Source organism: Lepus europaeus, chromosome X (genome assembly GCF_033115175.1).
Source record: "Lepus europaeus isolate LE1 chromosome X, mLepTim1.pri, whole genome shotgun sequence".
In the NCBI taxonomy this organism is placed as follows: domain Eukaryota; kingdom Metazoa; phylum Chordata; class Mammalia; order Lagomorpha; family Leporidae; genus Lepus; species Lepus europaeus.
The window spans coordinates 68937347-68959995 of NC_084850.1; the positions used below are offsets into that span (position 1 = coordinate 68937347).

The 22649-nt window shown below is 35.3% G+C and overlaps 1 protein-coding gene across 1 annotated transcript in view; it reads left to right on the plus strand.

Moving 5' to 3' along the window:
* The window catches only part of LOC133752666 (uncharacterized), a 381981-nt gene that overhangs the window by 123054 nt on the left and 236278 nt on the right, over window positions 1-22649 (plus strand). The window contains exon 7 of the mRNA XM_062183055.1: window positions 10387-10506. Within this exon, the coding sequence (XP_062039039.1) occupies window positions 10387-10506 (120 nt within the window). The remainder of the gene's footprint in view (window positions 1-10386; window positions 10507-22649) is intronic.

Genomic DNA, 22649 nt, shown 5'->3' on the forward strand with positions numbered 1-22649 from the left:
ATTTGAAAGGCAGAGTTACAGAGTTACAGAGAGATGGGGAGACACACACACATAGAGAAAGGAAGAGGGAGAGAGAGAGAGAGAGAGATTGTCCATCCACTGTTTCATTCCCTAAATTGTCGCAATGGTCAGGGCTGGGCCAGGCCCAAGCCAGGAGCCAGGAGTTTCTTCTCTCAAAAGGGTGCAAACTTGGGCCATCTTCTGCTGCCTTCCCAAGTACATTAGCAGAAAGCTGAATCAAAAGTGGAGCAGCTGGGACCTGCACAGGGACCCATATGGGGATGCCTACATTGCATCCTCTATGCCTTAACCCTCCACATCACAATGCCTGCACCTCTCCTTTTTAAAGGCAGAATAATATTCCATTTTGTGAGCTGACACTTCAGAAAGTTCATGGAAAATAGAATTAAAATATTTTTGTTTTGGTGGAAATATTTTTGAAATCCATGTATAGTTTTTTTCACAATGAGCATTTTTCACTTTTTGTTAAGTTTTATAATTTTCTGTATTCATTTTTATAATTTATTTTTATAATTTTTATAATTACCTGTATTCATTTGTCCATTGGTGAACACCTGTTTTTTTAAAAGATTTATTTATTTATTTCAAAGGCTGAGTTACAGAGAGGCAGAGGCAAAGAGAGAGAGGTCTTCCACCTGCTGGTTCATTCCCCAGGTGGCCACAATGGCTGGAGCTGCGCTGCTCTGAAGCCAGGAACCAGGAGCCACCTTGGGGTCTCCCATGTGGGTGCAGGGGCCCAAGGACTTGGACTATCTTCTCATTGCTTTCTCAGGCCACAGCACAAAGCTGTATAGGAAGTGGAGCAGCTGGGACTCAAACTGGCATCCATATGGGATGCCGGCACTGCAGGTGGTGGCTTTATCTGCTAAGCCACAGCACCGGCCGCAAACACCTTTTTTTTCCTTCTCATAAATTGACTTCTATGAACACTGCTGTGATGAACGTGGAAATGCACATATTGTTATATGGTGGTGATTTCATTCCCTTTGGGTATATATCCAGAAGTGGGATTTCTTTGTCATAGGATAGTTCTATTCTTAATTTCTTTTAGAACCTCCATACTATTTTCCATATGGGCTACACCAATTTGTGTTCCAACCATGGTACACAAGGGTTCTCTTTGCTCCAAATCCTTGTCAACATTTGTTATCTCTTGTCATTTTGATAACAGATCTCTTAACAGGTATGAGGTGGTATTTCTTATTAGTTTTGATTTGTATTTTTCTGATGCTTAATGATGCTGTGCACTTTTCCATGTGCCTCTTGGCAATTTTTAAATCATTTTTGGAGTAATAGGTATTCAAGTGTTTTGCCCATTGTTTAATCAGGGTACAAGTTTTTTTTTTCTATGCAGTTGTATATATTCATTTTATATCCTGGATATTAATCCTCATTAGATATACGATTTGCAGATATTTTTGTGTCTCTGTAAGCTGTCTTTTCATTATATGGATTATTTACTTTTCAGTGCATAAATATTTTAGTTTGATGTAATCCCACTTATCTATTTTTGATTTTATAACCATAACTTTTGATGTAATGTCTAAGAAATCATTGTCACAGCTAATGTTAAGGAACTTTTCCCCTATGCTTTCTTCTAGGAGTTTATGGTTTCATGTCTTTCATTTAGGTCTTTATTCCATTTTGAATTGATGTGTGTGGTGTAAAATAAGAATCCAATATCATTTTTTGCATGTAGAAATCCAGTATCGAAGCACCATTTAGAATAAACTATCCATTCCTCATTGTGTCTTTTTGGTATTTTTGCCAAAAACCAATTGACCATGTATGTTTGGATTTACTTCTGTACTCTATTTTGTTATACCAGTCTCTGTTATACAGTATCTGTTTATATGATACTACCACAGTGTTTTGATTACTATAGAATTATAATATAACCTTAAATCAGGAAAGGTGATACCTCCAACTTTTTTTTTCTCAGAATTGCTTTGACAACTAGGGATAAAGAAAGAGAAGGAGAGACAAAGAGAGAGAAAGAGAGAGAGATCTACCAACCACTGGTTCACTCCCCAAATGACTACAATAGCCCAGGCTGGACCAGGCCAAATCCAGGAGCTTGGAGCTTTATCCAGGTCTCCCATATAGGTGCAGGGGCTCAGGCATTTGGGTCATCCTCCACTGCTTTCCCAGGTGTATCAACAGGGAGCTAGATCTGAGGTGGAGTAGCAGGGACTCAAATTGGCGTCCATATGAGATGCCAGCAGGCATCTCAGGTGGTGGCTAATTCACTATGCCACAATCCCAGCCTCTCTAGTATTTTCTTCTAAAAATTAAAAAGAATTGAATTTTCTATTTATACTATTAATCTAGCTTAAAAATTGCATGATATAGAAAAGATAACTATTTTTATTTTTCTCTAAAAAAAAAAACAGTTCCTGAAGGACCATTTATTGAATAGTTTCTATTTGCCAATCCTTTTACTAAACCAAATCTAAGTTCCATATCTATCTATCTGTCTATCTATCCATCCATCTACCTATATCTAGATTAGAGAGAGAGAGAGAGAGAGAGAGAGAGAGAGAGAGATAAAAGCAGGATTCTCTTGTATTTCCTTGGTTAACTTATCTATCCATGTGCCAATACTATACTGTCTTAAGTACTATAATTTTCTACTATTAAGTTTTCTTATCTCCACTTATGTGACCTTATGTGGAGTTTTTCACTTTTGCTTGCCCTTATCTATTTCTTGAAGCACTTATTAAACATACGTATAGATTCTTGGGCCCTATCCTAGGCCTACTGAATAATAATTATTCCAATAAACAGTTCTCTTATACTTTTTTATATAACACACTTTTAAATTTATTACATATGCAATTTACATACACATTTTTAAAGTTTATTTATTTATTTAGTTGCTTAGTTATTTGAAAAGCTGTATGAGAGAGAGAGAGAGAGGAGAGAAGGAGAGATATCTTCCATTCACTTGTTCACTCTCCAAATGCACACAATAGTAGGGACTGGACCTGGCCAAAGCCAGGAGCCAGGAGCCAGGAGTTCCATCCTAATCTCTCGCATGGGTGGCAGGAACCCAAGTATTTGGGCCATCATTTGCTGCCTCCTAGCCTCATTATCAGGAACCTAAACTGGCAGAAACAGTGGGACTTGATCAAGTCACTTTGATATGGGATACAAGTATCCCAAGTGGCAGTTTAACCTACTATACCAGAATGTCCACCCATACATATACACTTTTATGTGTAAATATATATATATGAATTTACATATATGCACCAGGCCCTTCTCTACATATACCAACTACTTTGTTTCATTCAACAATCCTGTGAGGTATATTATTCATGAAATAACTCAAGACACACAAAGGTTAATTAAATTATAGTTACTGAGTGGTTGAGCTGTTATGAGCTCAGTAGCCAGTATATATAGTAAGTTGTAAACCCAGTAGGAAAATATACTGTTACAGTGTTTCTTTGGAATCTTCAGGTGAAGTGATCTATAAGCTACATTTTTAAAAATTAACGTCCTTAGAATCGTGAAAGTTGGAGATAAATTGGTAGGAAAAATACACAAATTTCAAAAAATCTCTTATTTTATTAATATGGTAGATTACTGTAGCTTATAATTCTGTGTTTTTAAAGAAGAGGTAGTACATTATTCACTACCAAACTGAACTTTATGGTTCATCATTAGTGACCCTAATACAGTTCCCAGACAGCATTTAGTTCAAGACTTAAGAAATCAGGCACTTTACAGTGCTGGAACCTAATAGGCCAATTTAACAGTATTAAGTATTGTCAGATTAATTTCTTCAAAATTCATTAACTGTGAATAAAATTATTCTCCAACATAGGGATTTGATTCCTGACCTAATGCTGTCGACCTACTCTACATGTTTCATTAGCCATTTAGGTACCATAGGAAAGATATTTATTTCTTTAATAGTATTGAAGACACATTTAAGGTAGATTTTGCAAAATGCTTAGAAAGGAGACCCATTAGGGCAGTGGTGATGTGCAAAAAATGTTAACACAGTAAGACTGAGACTGCTATTCTTAGAAAAGTCTGCTTTTAAGACTGTCTTGGATGTATCCTGGGGACTTGGATTTACCCTGTTCATTCAATAGTAGTGGCTTATTATATAACTATAGTTTTGTGCAATGTGGTTTATGCTTAACACTAGATTTACTTCTGGGAATCTGAAATTTTGTTATGTGCTAGGCAAAAAGTATCTAGGTGACCAGAAACATTCCTCTACCACTTGGCTCCTAAATATTTGGGTGCTGAGTTTCTCATTGGCTTCCTGGGCAGAAAAACCCCATGTGTGTTGCTATTTTTTCCATGCTGAAGGAAGAGTGTGCTCTGTGTGACCCCTCAAAAAGAGGGAGAGGGCACAAAGAATCCTGCTCACAGATTTCTCCAGATTACCAAGATCATTTTCTCTTATCATCCTGTTATGTGTTTTCATTACATCACTGTAATCAGTCTTAACTGTGAGTACAACTATCTACCATACATCGTGAGTCCTAGAAAAACTCCAAATCAGAATCTTGGGGATCCCTACCCTTGACATAGGTGATGATATTACTGCTGCTTCTGCTGATGATGTTTCTGTTTCTCTGATCAACATATTTTTCTTCTTTCCTGAGGGCCATCTTACAGCATGAGTTGCCAAGTTCCCTGGTTATACCAAATAAGCTGTATAAAAAAATTGATTTTATCACATTCAAACAAAATTTTTTGAAAAATATTAATGAATTTAATTTTGGAAAATAAATTTCCACATACAATAGGAAATTAAATTCAATAATTTCTCAATTATTTGCTAAGATTCTGAAATTCTACATTTATAAATATAGTGAGCCAATTTTGATTCCTCTGGGGTTTGATCCCGGTAGCATTACAAAGGAGCAGATGGTGTGTGTCATAGGGGAGATAAGACAAGTAAAGGATATAGACCTTGCCCTTATTCTTTGATCAAAAATCAAGGGGTTAGATGGACTAAGGAAATCATTTTTTCTGCATTGAAATAACCAAGTCACCTAAATAAACAGATCATTGTGTACATCCAGCTAAATATTTCTAGAGCTTGATAAAATAATGAGAAATGCTCTAGTCCAGTGCCCATGCCCTATTCTCTTTACTGGCTACCAGACTGCATTTTTATTTATATGATGAAATTTTTAAAAGTTCATAGAAAATTGAATTGAAAGATAAGTTTATTTTGGTGCAAAAATTTTTAAAGTATATGCAAAGTTTTTTTATTGATATGCTTTGTCCATGAACTTTTCTCTCTAAAAATTTATTACTAATATAAAGAAAACAAATTTTATGTTTTCTATAGGTACAGTTCCAAGAAGACAACCACACTTCCATCACTACCCCTCCAGTTTCCCTGATTCCATCCCTCCCTTCACTTCATCAGTTTTGCAAAGCCATAATTCTAATCCACTGTATATTCACAGGCTTATTTCACCACTAATCATAATATCAATAAGTAAAAAGTAGGAAGACCACACTTCCACAGGAGTATAAACAAGGGCTAAAATGACACTCATATCCCAAAATAACCATCTCATCCCTATACATTTTTTGGTATTATAAGTTAACTACCACATTTCAGAAAATATATGATATTTCTGTTTTTGAAACTGGCTTATTTCACTAAGCATAATTGTTTCCATTTGCATCTATTTTGTTGCAAGATAGGACTTCATTATTTTTTATAGTTGAGAGGTATTCCATAGTGTTTATGCACCACATTTTCTTTATCCAGTCATCAATTCATGGACATCTGGGTTGATCCCATATCTTAGCTATTGTGAATTGAGCTGCAATAAACATGGGAGTGCAAATAACTCTTCTATGTGCTGACTTAATTTAATTTTGGCAAATTCCCATGAATGTTATTAGCTGTATCATGTGATAGATTTATTTTCAGATCTCTGAAAAATCTCCATACTGTCTTGTATAATGGTTGTACTAGTTTACATTCCCTTCAACAATGTGTTAGGGTACCTTCTCCTCCATATCCTCACCACTATCTATTTTTTTTATTTTTGGGTGATAGCCATTCTAACTGGAGTAAAGTGAAACCTCATTGTGTTTTTGATTTGCATTTCCCTTATTGCTAGTGATCCTGAGCATTTTTTCATGTGTCTGTTGGTCACTTGTATTTCATCCTTTAAAAATTTCCTGTACATATCCTTTGCCCATTTCTTAACCATATTATTTATTTTGTTGTTGCTGAGTTTCTTTAGCTCTTTATAAATCATGGATATTAATCCATTATCAGTTGCATAGTTTGCAAATATTTTCTTCAATTCTGTCAGTTGCCTCTTCTCTTCGTCTAGTATTTTCTTGGCAGGGCAGAAGCTTCTTAGCTTGATGTAATCCCATTTGTCTATATCTGTCATTATTTCCTATGTTTCTGGGGTCTTATCAAAGAATTCTTTGCCTATGCCAATGTCTTACAGAGTCTCCCCTATGCTTTCCTCTAGTATTTTGATGGTATCTTGTTATAGATTTACATCCTTGATCTGTTTTGAGTTGATTTTTGTGTAAGATAGAGGTTTATCTGTGATAGGGTAGGGGGATCAGAGTGCCTGATAGTCTTAAGTGGGTACCCAGCCTCCTGCCAGCCTTCCAAGCCAGACTCAAGGTCAGTGGGGAATGTGGATTTATCCCTCTGATAAATTCTCCTTATTGGCGTTAAGATGTCACTTTCTTCCTGCTGTTCACCAGGCATAAGTTTCTTGCTAATTGCAATTACAACATGCATGAGCACACAAAAACAAATGTATACATGCATACACACTGCCTGGAATAAAATAGATGCTCAGAGAATAATCTGTGAAGAGACAACAGCTATTGTTCTTCCTATTTAAAAAGATAAAGCTAAGTCCCAGAACCATTAAGTTTAATATTATATATGGATTGAATTTATTATGCTGCTATTGGATAGCAAAATTTCAATCTTTTCATAAAATGTTCTTATCCAATCAATAAGCTGATGTTTGAATTACTGTGTTTGGTATTTTGTTCTTTTTTTAAGATTTATTTATTTTATTTGAAAGGCAGAGTTAGAGGAAGGCAGAGAGAGAGAGAGAGAGAGAGAGAGAGAGAGAGAGGTTTTGCATCTGCTGGTTCACTCCCCAAATGGCAACAACGGCTGGAGCTGGGCCAATCCAAAACCAGGAGCCAGAAGCTTCTTCCAGGTCCCCTAGGCGGCTGCAGGGGCCCAAGGACTTGGGCCATCTTCCACTGCTTTCCCTGGCTATAGCAGAGAGCTTGAACCAACTCACATATGGGATGCTAGCACTGTAGGCGGCGGCTTTACCAACTATGCCACAGAGCTGGCTCCAGTATTTTGTTCCTATGATTCTTATTTTTTTAAGAGTCATTAGTCTCTAAATAGCAGAGATCTGGATCTGAAGTGGAGCAGCTGGGACTCAAACCTGCACCCTTATGGGATGCTGGCACTGCAGGCGGCGGCTTTATCTGCTAAGCCACATCCCTGGTCCCTTGGTTTTTAAACTGAAGCAGATCTCTCATGTCCCTTGGTGAGCACTTGGGAGATCTGATCTACTCTCCATAAAATATTCATGTTCATAGGCCCAAGGGAGTGGGTGTTCCAATTTTGAGAACTCTGACATGGAAAGGGTAATTCCAGAAAAGAATAACATGATATATGAAAAATTGGTTAAGGTGATAGTTTACTTTTTCAATATTTATATCATTAGCTTCTATCTGAAAGAGGCAAAATATCTCATTAAGTGGTGTTTCATTAACCAGGATGAGGCCCACTCAGCCTAGAGTCTATGCTTATTGTGCTCTTATTTATTGGAGCCCTTATAACATTCTGTTACAATAAATCCAATCCTCTGCTCATGCTGACTAGGGAGGGTCTGATTACTTTGTAACTTTGGCTGGTTTTCCCAAGGCCAATTTCTGGAATTCACATGCAAGCATTATTTATCTATTGATTAAACAGACACTAATTAGTTACAAGCTCAAAATTTAGCTTTTGTCCAGCAGAAAGTGAAAAGAAACAGCAAGATGTCTTCAGTACATTTGCACTACTATATGACTAACGAATGGATAACATATATAGTATGGTTACACTGGATAAAGGTATGATTCACCTCCTGGCCATATGGAACAGAATGACATGAAATTTCATCTTGCTACTCACAACAGCATGAACTTCAATCTTATGAATTACTTATTTCTAGAATTTTCCACTTAATACCGTTGGACTACAGTTTCTAATGGGTGATTGAAATCACAGAAAGCAAAACTGTGAATAAGGGAAGGAGGCTATTGTACTACTTCTTTACTACTCCAGTACCATCATGAAAGCTCTAATTTATTCCCTTCTATTCACATACCTCCAGCATTTTCCCCTTGTTTCTATAGTCCAAGTTAAGTATTTAAATTGTAGAATATATTTCAGTAGGAAGATACTCAAGTGTGCAGAGAAATTCAAATCATCTATGAGATTTTACAAATAAAGTTGGAATTCAATTGGACCTTAAAGCTAGAAGAAACTTAGCTTGACAGAGGTGAAGATAAGGACATTTAAATCCAAAAAAACAATATGGAAATAAGAATGAGCTCTGTGAACTGATTAACTGTTTATAAACTATTTAGAGCACAAGCTTCCTGTTGGTATTGAATTTCATTCACTCAGTAAACATAGAATTAGTGTTACAGGCACTGGATATAAACAATGGAGATACAAAAGACCATAAAGATGCAGTCCTTGCCTTAAATCTTACATTGTAACAGTCTCTGTTTCCCCATCTCAAAATGAAAGGATTGGACTAGATGTTATTTAAGATGATATCTAAGCTAAATATCTTTAATTCTGTTTTTAAGTAATCAATGTATGCATGTATGTACAGACTTTGCCATATTTGCACTTCAAATGTACATATCAAATTGAAATATTTTCCAGGGATAAGATATACATTTGGTACCATCATAAATATGGATTATTAGCTACAGTTTTTGTTGAAGTAACTAACAGTGCAAATTTCTTGGCTCTTCAAACATTTAAATCACTGTGTTTTTCATGACCCCTAGATTTAATCTTTCTACATATTCCTCAAAAAACCTTGAGAATCATGTTTCCATCATCATACTCAACAATTATAAATATTGATGTAGCTTTACTATATGCGGGGAATTTGGCTAAGTGATGAGGATTCTAAGAATTAGGTATAAGCTACAGTTTCTACTCTAATATTTACTGATAGATTGGCAGGTGGCTTTCTGGGCAATATTCATTAACTCACTCTTTTTACTGAAAGTTTTGAGTTCCTTTCCTATCCATTACTGATATTTTAAAGTTAAATTCTATGTAGTGTATTATATCAAAATATTCAAATTTGCACAGTTCAAATCCTTTAGGAAGTTTGCTGCATTTAAAGGATACATTATGGTCCCTGAAGGCATATATAACTGGAATGTACAAAACCCCTACCAAAAGTACATTTTATTAATAAAGCTACAATCGATAGGTATCTTTAGATGTCATGACAAGTACATTTAATATCCACCATGTTTCTCTGTATGTGGGATTCTGGGTGATGAATATTTTCTTCGTAGGTTCTTCTGGTTTTTAAAAAATTTCCACAAAAAACAAATATTACAAAATAAGGGAGCATTTGCCGGGGCCGCGGCTCACTAGGCTAATCCTCCGCCTTGCGGTGCTGGCACACCGGGTTCTAGTCCCGGTCGGGGCAGCGATCCTGTCCCGGTTGCCCCTCTTCCAGGCCAGCTCTCTGCTGTGGCCAGGGAGTGCAGTGGAGGATGGCCCAAGTCCTCGGGCCCTGCACCCCATGGGAGACCAGGAGAAGCACCTGGCTCCTGCCACTGGATCACCGCTGTGCGCCGGCCACAGCGCGCTACTGCGGCGGCCATTGGAGGGTGAACCAACGGCAAAAAGGAAGACCTTTCTCTCTGTCTCTCTCTCTCTCACTGTCCACTCTGCCTGTCAAAAATTTAAAAAAATAAAAATAAAAATAAAAATAAAATACATAAAAATAAAAAATAAAATAAAATAAAAAACAAAATAAGTGAGCATTTAAAATTATTTATTTTTACTTCTTCTTACTCATCTGAATGTTACCTATATCACAATAAAGAGGATTTATCAAATTAAGCCATTTTATTCTTTGATACTATACACTTGACTCATTCTGGAAATCTTTCTTTGTTGGTGAAATATTTGTTTATTTTCATCCTGTTTTTGCATTTTGTATCTTTCCATATATATTCATTTTGTGAAAAATGAAAATGATGACAGTTATATATTAGCACAGAATTAATGACATTAATATGAATTTCATGCATCTTTTTCTTTGCTTTCCTCTTTTCCAGTGCAAGAGTATGACCAAAATCTGTCACTACATAATTGCTTTGCCACCTGATGTTACAGGATCAGAAACAGAAGTTCAAGAATTTGTTACCACTGAAGAGAAGCTACCTAGGGTGCAAGTGGTAAGCAATTTTAACAAAAAGTTTATCAATAATGTACAGCATTTATAAAAATTTATAAATATCTCTCAAATCCTGATACAGTGACAATTTATGGTATTTTTATCTCTTATTCCAATGTTTTTCAATGTGCCTAGTGGGTAAGGTGGTATAATCACATCTTTCTCATGTAGTCATATTAATTTTTAATGAATGTATCATATACCATTGAATTTATGGACCATAATTTATTTAATCATACAATTATTATTATTATATTTTCAGAATGCTACAAATTTTCAGGTGATAAAATTAAAACTGATATAATTAGCTCTTATGTATAATGCATTTTTAAGTATTTGAATAATTTCCTTGAATATATTCATAAAAGTCAGATTATGGTGAAAAGGGTATACAATTGTTTTAAGATTATTTGTATTTTAAAATTACATAACAGAACAATTCTCTAAACTCTATATTCTTTCCCATATTAGATTTTATCTCTTTTCCCTGCTTCTGCTAGCATCATTTTATAATGAAACTTCAATTTATTTTAATTAGGAGTTTTTTGTATGCTAATATGTTTCCAGAAATTCTTTCTTTGTTATTAAAATTAATTTATATAATATGAAAATATTAACTGTGCATTATATAAAATGCAAAAAATGTGGATGAGCATTTTAATTGCTTAACTATAACAATATGTATTTTTTGCAGTCTTTCTGCTTTTCATGTTTTATTATATGTGTGACATATATAGTTTAATTGTGTTGTCACAGTGTAATTTACTTGATATTTTCTTTGTGGTTGGCATTCCAGTTATTTTAAATTTCTGTTGTGTTAATACTATCAATACTTCTTTGATGTGCATATTTGTGCATCTTCATACATAAAGCATTATTTTTCAGGATCAGTTGCTTAGGCATGGAATTATTGAACCAAGGATTATAAATATTTGAAAGTCTCCTAAAATATAATGAAAAATTATTTTCCTAAAGGATTGTATCAATAAATAGTTCTGTCAGCATCATTCATGTAAAATCAATTAATGATACTTTTGCTACTTAAAGAAATAGAATTAACTAAGTGAAAAATAATCTTAATCATATATGCTTTTCTTACACTTAATGATGTCATGTTTTTTCTTATATTTATTAGCTATTTTTATTTCCTTCTGGCTGGATTACTTGTTCATAACCCTTGTTCATTTAACCAATGTGGTCTTTGTGGCAATTTATATGTATTATTATATTACTTATATTTATAAATATCAAGTTGATTGTGAAGATTTTCATAATACATTGAATTAAGGTATTTTAAAGACAGAGATTAAGAAGTAAAAAAGATTAATTCCCAGTGAAAAGAGCTGAAATTTTTTAAGGGCAGTATTGTTAATTAGGCGGTAGCCCATTCATAATATGATTACATCTGTCTTTTTTATTTATGTTAGTTTCTACTAGTTTTTTGGAGTAATGTCATTATGACTTAGAACTGCCTAAATGGAGGGCAAATAAGCTTCATATTTTCTACAAGAGAATGTTTTGATGTGAATGTTTTTCAAACTATAGTTTGAAGTAACCTTTCAAATGTCATGCTAGTATTTTCAGAATAATATTCATCTAATACTAAATCTTACCTTATTGTTTTCTGTATTTGCATAACAAAATTATTACAGTTGCATGGAAACCTAATTTTGATGTAACGATTTAGTGAAAGAGAAGGGGTAAAATTTCTTACTATAGAATTGTTTGGGTTGAAATAATCAGTTAATGATCTGAAAATTAATAGACTTTTTAAATCATAACTGCTCTTTTATTGCTCAATCAGATCCTGCTATTATTAAATTGTAAATTGTGAGCAAAAATGACATTATTTGCTGACAGTGAAGTTCACAAAATAATAATTTAAAATATTGAATAATAATGTGTGTTTTAATCAGAGTCTGAATTTTAACCATATCAACAAAATTTACAAATCCAAAACATGTTAGGAAATGAATGTCATAAATGCAAACAAATTGAAAAAAAAGATAAGAGTTAGTGTATGAACTAGTTTTCTTGGAATCCCTGCTTTTTCACTAATTACTTAAATGTGGACTTGGACAACATTTCCTCCTTATCTTCAATTTTCTCATATATAAAATGTGCAAGTTCAGTGAATAACAACTGAGGTCACTTACAACTCTATGGATCTGAAATATTTTAACAGGTCTGCCGTCTTATTTCCATAGTGGCCTCTTAGAGAAGCCATTAATTAATGCACATATTCTGCCCTGTGGTTAATTAATTCCTAATATGAAAATGGGTTGAGTTTATTGGTTTTTATCAAAATGTTTGTTCTGTAGCTATAGGTTTTGCTGTACTGGGGGCAAGGAGGGAGGATGGTAGGAGTTCCAAGGACAGCAAATCAGTTTTTTCTGACTATAGGTGAATCATACATTATCAGAGGAAGATCCAGGTTTTCAAGAGCTTGATCTTTATGTAGTTTGGGGTCCTTCTTTTTAAAAAATGCAAAATTGCGAATACAAAATAGCATACAAATTGAACACCTAGAATTAGAAAAATTACAATGGATTATAAATTTTATAAAGTTGCTAAATACTGTAAACATCAACTACTCTCAGGGCATTGGAAGGAGCTGATACAAGAGAGGGGCCCTCTGCTGCCATTGCTGGAAGCCAGGTGACCCCCCATGGCCCAATCACCGGTGTCAGCACCACCCCCATCCTAATGAGATTCACTGCTCCTACTTCCTTGCCAACTCCCGGCAAAGTTTAAAGAGGACCTGTTCCTGAATACATGTCTCTCTCTCTCTCTCTCTCTCTCTCTCTCTCTCTCTCTCTCTCTTATACTCTCCTTCTCCCTCTTTTCCTTCCTCACCCTCCCCTCTGGTCTGTTGGGTTTCCCCACCAATAAACCCGTACCCTTAAAAAAAAAAAGAGAGGGACCCTAAAACTTCAGCTTTATTAGCTTCATGGTAAATTTAGGCATGCTTGTTCTTGTGTGTACTTCTTTCTGGCTCCACTCCTTATTTTTAACAGTTCTTCTAACACCATGGACACAAGGTACGCGAAAGAAGAAAACAACATTGGAGTTCAAACTGTAAATACTGTATAAATATGGCTTTTGTGTCAGCAAGGAATGTACCATGCCAGTATGCTTCCCTTTATATTAACTACCTGAGTTACTCTTGCTCTATCTTATTCAACACTGACCACAAAGTTGCAGCCTCTTTGGTTGGGGTGACAAGCTTAGGAAATGCTTTAATTTAGATGGCTAAAGACACTTAGCCGCAAATGTGGCCTAATCTCAACCACATTTACAACAACTAATAAGTTTCTTACCTGGGACTATTATTTCATGTCCAGGGAAATGTACTGGCACGTTGTCATCATCAACATCCTGTCACACTCATCTTTCATCTCAGATGCCGATGCCTGACTCTGTGTGCTTTTTGTGCACTTCATGTATGGATAATTCTGTTGATTTGATCAAAGCTTGTGAACACTTCATCTGTTTTCATTTTCATAATCTATTTTGTTGTACAATTGAGGTTTGTATTGTATGCTATAGTTTTCTTTAGCAGAGTTTCTTCTAGTTTTTGACAATTATTTAAAATGCAGTGTTCATAGTATTGCAATGCTCTGAGTGGGCAATGATACTATAATTATAGGATCGATCATGTTCCAGGAAAATGTGACATCTATGCCAATTCTTGGTTATCAGCATCAGTATTCCAAACAAAATTCAAAGACACAAAATTTAATTGTACTTTGGAGTTTAGTATGTAGATTGCCAATCAATAGATGTGGGTAGAAATCAATATGCCTTGTTAAGAAAATGGACTAAAAGTAGAGGGAAGTTACCCAGAAATGATTAAATGGTAGGAAAAATCAACTGTAGTACATGAAAAATGGAGAAATTAAGAAGTGATTGTATCTATCTAAGTCAATACAAATTTATCTAGTATTTTAAATTTATTTATTCATTAAGCAGAGTGCTATACAGACAGAAACAGCTCCTATCCATTGGTTTACTCCCCAAATGCTCACATTGCCCAGGGATGGGCTGGGGCTAGATCCAGGAGCTAGGAACTCAATCATGTGGATTGTAGGAACCTAAACTTCTTAAGCCACTTCCAGTAGTTTTGAAGATTTAAAAATCAGATAGCCTTAAATATGAACTTCTCTGTTTTCAAATAAATCAGTAGTAGAAATAAAAGAAATACTAGAAAAGAACTACAGAATGTGTGTTTGTTGACATTGTGCATGGCTATAAGTTATTTTCATTGTAAAGATGCATCATGTGAAAGGAGTGTTGTCTATCCCTCAAAATGCAGTACATTGTAGAAATCTATCATTTAGCTCCAAAAATTGGTTCTGTCCTTCTACCTTTAGAAGCCAGATTTCAGTTCTGTCCCCAGGAGACAATGGAAATTATGAACTATATTACAAAATTGTCAAACTTCAGTGATTCATCTCTGCACAAAAGGAGAAGCTGACATTGTGTTTCTATTCAAGTGACAAGACCCAGGAAATGAACCAGAAGCCTACAATTAGACATGCTAGGCTCCCAGCATTCTAGATGAACATTTCTAAAGTAACCCTTTAGTCAATGACTGCTACACACCTCCCTCTGGATCGGATAGCTGTGTTAAATGATCCTCATTAGGAAGATGCTTCACAATAGCTCAGATTTAAAGAAGTATTGATTTGGAACTCAGAGTACCTGACCTTTTCTTTTGCTTTCATTCTTTTTGCCACTCCATCTCTCTTCTTTCCCTCCATGCTCTCCCCCGTTGGTTCCAAGTGCAATATAATCAGTTACTTGAATACCCACAGTCTTTCTTTCATGAATATTTTATGCAATGCTATGGGAATGCGACAGTGAAATCAGATTCCATGAATGAAAATTTAAAGAATGTCCATAATCCTTTATTGTATACCCTGGAAAACACAACTCCATACATTTTGCCCTTATTATGAGAAGATCAGTTCATGTCTTAATTCAGATTTTAAAAATCTGGCATGAGTGTAAGAAGCCAGTGCATGCACCATCTCATAATTTACTTTCACATCCATCATTTCTTTTGAAATACATACCTTCATTTAATTTTGTCCTTAAAATAACTCTGTGATAGCACAAAATTTTTATCATATCTATTTTAAAAGTTAAGAAACTGAGGCCCAGATACATTTTACCCCTCCCTATCCATTTGTCAGGGCATTTTATCAAGTTGAGTTAGGTTGTCAGTATTACTTATTTTTCCATTTAATCACCTATGATCAACTGTCTTTTCTCAGAAGCTAAGGCAAAATTTCACCTCTATGAAAAATATCCCCCTATAAAGCTCCAGACCCCTCTTAATCTGAATATATGACCTTACCACATTCATCAGCAAAGCTATTGGGCCAATGATTTTTAACTTCTTGAGAGTACCTCCAATAATGTTGGATTCGGTGTTCTGTGTTAATTTCCAACTGAAAACTACCAGAAAAGATTGACTACTTCTAGAAAAATATTTAAAGGCATTGGAGAACTAACACTGAGTGAAAAATATGAGGCCAAGAGCCGGGAAAAGGAAACCCAGACTGTAAGGCAGTGCAAGCCAGAAGACAATGAAATGCTATTTTCAAAAAGTGATCTGAAAGAAGAAAAATAATGGCCAACTTGGAATTCTTTTTCCTATAAAAATGTCCTTCAAAAGTGAAAGTGAAATAAAGACTTTTTGGACAAAACAAAGGTGAAAATCTGTGACCAGCACACCCAACTAAAGGCTGTTGTTCAGCAGAAGAAAAATGATTCCAGACTGAAGCTTGAGGATGCAGAAAGAAGAGCAACAACAATGGTAAATACGTATGTAAATCTAAATGGTTATTGACTATGTAAAATAATAATAGAAGTACTAATGATATGGGATTAAAATTATATAGAACTTAAATTCATTACCATGATGGCAAATAAGGAGAGAAGAAGGTAAATGAAGTTAAAATGTTCTAAGGCCCTTGCATCATCCAAGACGTGAAGAAAGTATTTTGATAAGCCATAAATGCTTGTGATAACCACTAAAAGAATAATAAAGTACTGTAAAATGATCATTCAATAGTGGAGAAACAAGAAAAAGGAAAACACAAAGCAGGAAAAGTGGAAATCAAGTAGTAAAATGATAGATTTAAACCCAAGTATATTAACAATAGCACTAAACAGACCAAATTTTCCAATCTAAAAAAAAAGTCACATTGCATATTGCAAAAGCAACTACAAGCTACTTACAAGAGACTCACCTAAAATATAAAAATATACAGTGTTTGTGTAAAATGATACCATGCAAATAATTACTAAAAGAAAGCTGGCAAAACAAATGAATTAGATTTTAAGACAGAAAGCTTTATTAGAGATTAATATATGTTTTGTAAAATAAAATATTAATTTGACCTGAAAGGTAAAATAATTTTAAACGTGTATGTATTTAATTATAACCTCAAATAAAGGGAAAATTGGGAATCTATACAGCTACAAAATTAAAAAATAATTCTTACCTTACAGGTAATCTTAATTCCTCCTCTCCAGGTACAGAGGAGGCCATTTATCCTCCTTTAAAAGTGTGATCTTTTTACCCCCTCATGTCTTCCAGTGTGTATTTCTTTTCATGTTTGCTTTCCTCTTGACATTATCTTTCAGTGGATAATTCCACTTAACTATAGATAGGGCGAATTGTCTCCCATCCCCAAAATAAAAGTCTTTGCTTCTGCATCTTCCTTTAACTATTTTATAATCTTTCTTTTTTAGTTTTTTTTTTTATTTTTGACAGGCAGAGTGGACAGTGAGAGAGAGACAGAGAGAAAGGTCTTCCTTTTTGCCGTTGGTTCACCCTCCAATGGCCGCCGCAGTAGCGCGCTGTGGCCGGCGCACAGCGGTGATCCAGTGGCAGGAGCCAGGTGCTTCTCCTGGTCACCCATGGGGTGCAGGGCCCAAGCACTTGGGCCATCCTCCACTGCACTCCCTGGCCACAGCAGAGAGCTGGCCTGGAAGAGGGGCAACCGGGACAGGATCGCTGCCCCGACCGGGACTAGAACCCGGTGTGCCGGCGCTGCAAGACGGAGGATTAGCCTAGTGAGCCGCGGCGCCGGCCATCTTTTTTACTTCTAAGTTAAGATTTCTACAAGCACAGTCAATGTTATGAATCCCTCACCTCACATCCAATGTTCAGTCTATAGAAATCAAACTCCTGCAGTAACTGTTCTACTGAAAGCCTTCTTCTTGTTTGACATATCTGTAATGCAGTTGATTACTGCTTCTTTGAAACTTTTTCTTACAGTGGCTTTTGTGATGCTATGGACTCTGGATTCTTTTCCCAATTTTCTGGCCTCAAAATCAAATTTGTTTATGCCATAAATGTTGGGATTCTATAGTTTCTCTGAGGATTTTTTCCCTATGCTCCCTTTCATCAGTGTTTTTCAAGATGTGGACTTTTAACAATATAAATCAAAATCATATCAGGCAACTTTTTAAAAATGTAGATTCTTGAACTATGCCAGATACCTTCTGAATCAGAACGTGTTGTGAATGTGGCTTACAATTGTGCAATTTTTAATAAACTCTCAGTTATTCCAATGAACAGCATTGTTATAAAATACTGCCTTTTCATAGGTAATTTCACCTTAAGTAAACTCCCTAGGATTTTTTTATTCATGTTCTGATAACTTCTTTTTTTTCTTTAACTTTTATTTAATAAATATAAATTTTCAAAGTACAGCTTTTGGATTACCGTGGCTTCCCCCCCCCATAACTTCCCTCCCACCCACAACCTTCCCATCTCCCACTCCCTCTCCCATTCCTTCACATCAAGATACATTTTCAATTATCTTTATATAAAGAAGATCTACTTAGTATATATTAAGTAAAGATTTCAACAGTTTGCACCCACACAGAAACACAAAGTGTAAAGTACTGTTTGAGTACTAGTTATAGCATTAATTCACATTGTACAACATATTAAGGACAGAGATCCTACATGGGGAGTAAATGCACAGTGACTCCTGTTGTTGACTTAACAATTGATACTCTTGTTTACGGCATCAGTAATCACCCTAGGCTCTTGTCATGAGTTGCCAAGGCTATGGAAGCCTTCCAAGTTCGCCGACTCTGATCATATTTGGACAAGGTCATAGTCAAAGTGGAAGTTCTCTCCTCCCTTCATAGAAAGGTACCTCCTTCTTTGATGGCCCGTTCATTCCACTTGCATCTTACTCGCAGAGATCTTTCATTTAGTTGTTTTTTTTCCATGCCTAAACAATATTTTTTAGATTTCTAATTTCCTATTCTTTTCTTTGGTTTGACTGTATACTTTCCTGTGCTCTAAGTCTAATATTCTCTCTTCTGCTTCACTGATTCTGTTTTTAAGCGTCTCAAATGTGTTTGTCATTGATCTATTGAATTCTTCATTTCATTTTGATCTCTCTTCAATATCACAATTTCGTGTTCTACTAGATTCTTCATTTAATTTTGATTCCTCCTTAAGATTTCATTTTCATGAGAGAGATTTTCTATCCTGTCCAGTAAGTATTTCTGTAGTTCAAGAATTTGTTTTCGAGAACTTCTAAATATTCTTATCATATTGAGATCCATATCTTGCATTTCTTCTATCTCGTCATCTTCATAATCTTGGAGTGTCATATTCATGTGGGGGCATCATAATGTTTCCTTGTCCTTGTTTCCTCGGTTTCTGTGTTTGTTGCTTGGCATTGTGAGGAAATTCTTTTGTTGCTCCTTCTTTTTTTTTTTTTCCCTCTCTGTGGTGGCTTTTCTCGTTATATTATAACTCTAGATTAAGTGGACTGTCTGCTTTTGGTGGATCTTTAGAGGCTTGTGATGGGTGTATCCAGAGGGCTCTGTTCATTTCTTCAGGGTTAAGGGCGTGCCAAAGATGACACACTCAGGTTTGGCGTGGTAAGTCTCTCTCTCTCTCTCTCTCTCTCTCTCTCTCTCTCTCTCTCTCTCTCTCTTTTCTTCAGATGGGAAGTAATTCCGCACAGCTGAGCTATTCTCCTTGAAGGCAGTCAGTGTCTGAGTGCTGGCCCTTGTGCATATAATATTCGTCTGCTCTCTCCCAAGGACCACACAAATGATCTGTGCAATCCTCAGCATAAGCTCAAATTCCCCTGTAATCGCCCACTGGGTTGCCAAGGTTACCAAGTTTGTTGCGTCTCCCACTGATTACTCACGTCTCAGGCACTCTGTGAGTTCTCTCACACACCCTCAGGTTTTTTTCACAGTCACAGCTCATAAGTTCCACACATTCACTAGGTCTTAACCTCCTGCTATTTCTCCCCACCAAATCAGGTGGTAGGGTTATATTCAGGTTTCTGAGGAGTCTCCAGGCTGACTTCCATAGTGGCTTTATCAGTTTGCATTCCAACCAACAGTGGGTTAGTTTCCTTTTCCAGTGCTGGTGCATAGACTCGGCAGCTACAGTCCCGAGCCATGAGCACCCATGCCCTCCATGTAGGTTCACCTAACTCTTCCCTGAAAATACAGTATCTCCACTAAGATTCATGAAACTTCATTTGTAATCTTAATTCTATTAACTACTAACTGTTTGACCCTTGTCAACTCACTGCCCTTCACAGAGCTTCAAATCCTCATTTGTAAAAATGAAGGAGTTGGCGTAAACTTTAAGTCATGTAACAGTAGATAAGTTATTTAACTGCTCTTAACTTTCTTAGATAGATAATGAAGTTAATGAAACTTACCCAAATGGTACTTACTTCAGGAAGTATCCAATAAAAATGAGAGATTGCACTATTAGTTGCTATTTTAAAGAGGATCCCAGTGAACATTATAAAGCTTCATCTCATAATACATTCTTGTTTATACAGAATTCCAACAAATTGTTAATCTTCTTATCTTCATAGCAAAAAATAGAAATATAATAAATGAAATTAGATAAGTGATCATTTCCAAAATTGAATTTAAAATGTGTAAATATTCAAGGTAAATAATCATTGTGCCTGCAGAAAAATGTGAAGAATTAAATGTAACTACATTTGAAATGCACATTTTTATAAATATACAAATAATTTTTGATAAATCAGCATGATAAGCTTTTGTGGAAGTAAAGAGGATTGCCAAGAAAAATATTTAACCACAAAATAGTATATGCCAGAGAAAGAACAAGTTTTTCATTCATTCATTGATTCAATAACAATGTTTTGAGTACTTATGATGTACCAGGTACTCTGGTAATCAGAATGTGTTCCATTTCTCATGCTCACAGTCTAACAAAAAAAATCTGTAAATTAGAAGTTATTTTAAGGTGGAAAAATAGCCTTTAATTTTTTAATCAAAGAATCATTTTAAATGAATCACTCATTGTTCTCTTATGGATGATAAAAATAATAGCAGGCTATGAAAGAGTTATGTACAGGTAGATGAAACAAATCAATACCAAATAATTCATCTGCAAAAGCAGTCAATTGTTTCCTTTGTAATGTAGAAGCTTCTTATTTTGATATAGCCCCATTTATATAGTATGCTTTTGTTGCCTATATTTTGGGGGTATTATTCAAAAAAATCATTAACTATGCAAAATGTCTTGAAATATTTCTTCTACATTTTCTTCTGGTATTTGTGTAGTTTCAGTTCTTTTTTTAATATTTATTTTATTTATTTGAAATGCAGAGTTACAAAGAGAGATGGGGGAGAGATTAAGAAAGGGGTGGGGAAAGGTCTTTCAACCACTAGTTCACTCCCAAATGGCTGCAATGGCCCAGGGCTGGGACAAGTTGAAGCTGGGAGTTTCTTCCAAATCTCCCATGTGGGTGCAGGGGTCCAAGGACTTGGGCTATCCTCCGCTACTTTCCCAGGTGCATTAGCAGGGAGCTGGAAAGGAAGTAGAGGAGCCAGGACTTGAAAGGGCACCAATATGGGATGCTGGGTCTTTGGCAGCAGCTTTATCCGCTATACCAAAGGGGCTAGGCTGGCCCTTCAGTTCTTACATGTATGTCTTTGATACATTTTGAATTAATTTTTCTGTCAAGTTTGAATCTTCTGCTCATGGATATCCAGTGTTCCCAACTGCATTAATTAAAGAAATTTTCCTTTCTGCAATGTAGGTTTTTGGCGACTTTCTTGAGAGTAAGTTGGCTGTTGATGCATGGATTCATTTCTAGTATTTCTATTCTGTTCCACTGCTCTTATGTGTCTATTCTGATGTCAATATTGGGCTGGTTTAGTTGCTATAGCTTTGTAGTGTTTCTTCAAGTCAATCAGGGTGTACATTCATGGATGAATGGATAAAGAAAATGTGATACACACACAGACACACACACACACACTGGAATGTTAGTCAGTATTCAGCCACAAAAAGAATTAAATTCTATCATTAGCAGCAAAAGAGGTAAAAGTAGGTTATTATATTATGTGAAGTAAACCAGACACAGAAATACAAATACTGCAAATTCTCTTTCATATGTGGAACCTAAAATTGATTTGAACATAGAATAGTGGTTACTAGAGGATAAGTGAAGGTAGGGATGATAGACGGAGGTTAGATAATTGGTACCAGAACATATTAAGATAGATGTAATAAGTGGCTGGCATTGTGGCACAGCCGTTTAAGCTGCTGCTTGCAACACCAGCATCCTCTATTGGACCACTGATTCAAGTCTCTGATACTCCACTTCCAATCCAGCTTCCTGAACTAGGTGAATTCATCTTGTTGTCTCAGAGCTGATAATGATTACTTTTATAAATTTTAAGTGATTGAGTTTCCAACCACCTCTAAAGTTTACTGAATGAGACAGAATAGACACATAGATAAATGTAATTCTCCTTCTTTCTTTATGAGTCTAAACAGATTTTTTTATTATTTATTTTATTCTTTTTTTCTACTTAAGCATATTAATGTCCTTCAAAGTATTTAAGTCTAAATCCTTTTCACATTTTACTCTTTCTTCTGCATACATGAAAATTCAAGGTAATAATTTTAGAGATGTTGTCCATTACTAATTTCTTCCTAATAAAATAAAAACATGCTTTTCACAAAATATATAATGACCATTTAAAAGCAAATGAACTTTCAATTGTAATCATATATTATCATTTATAACCCTAATTGTAGCTTCCTAGCACCTTAATTCTTAAGCCCATCAATCTAAGAAAGACTAA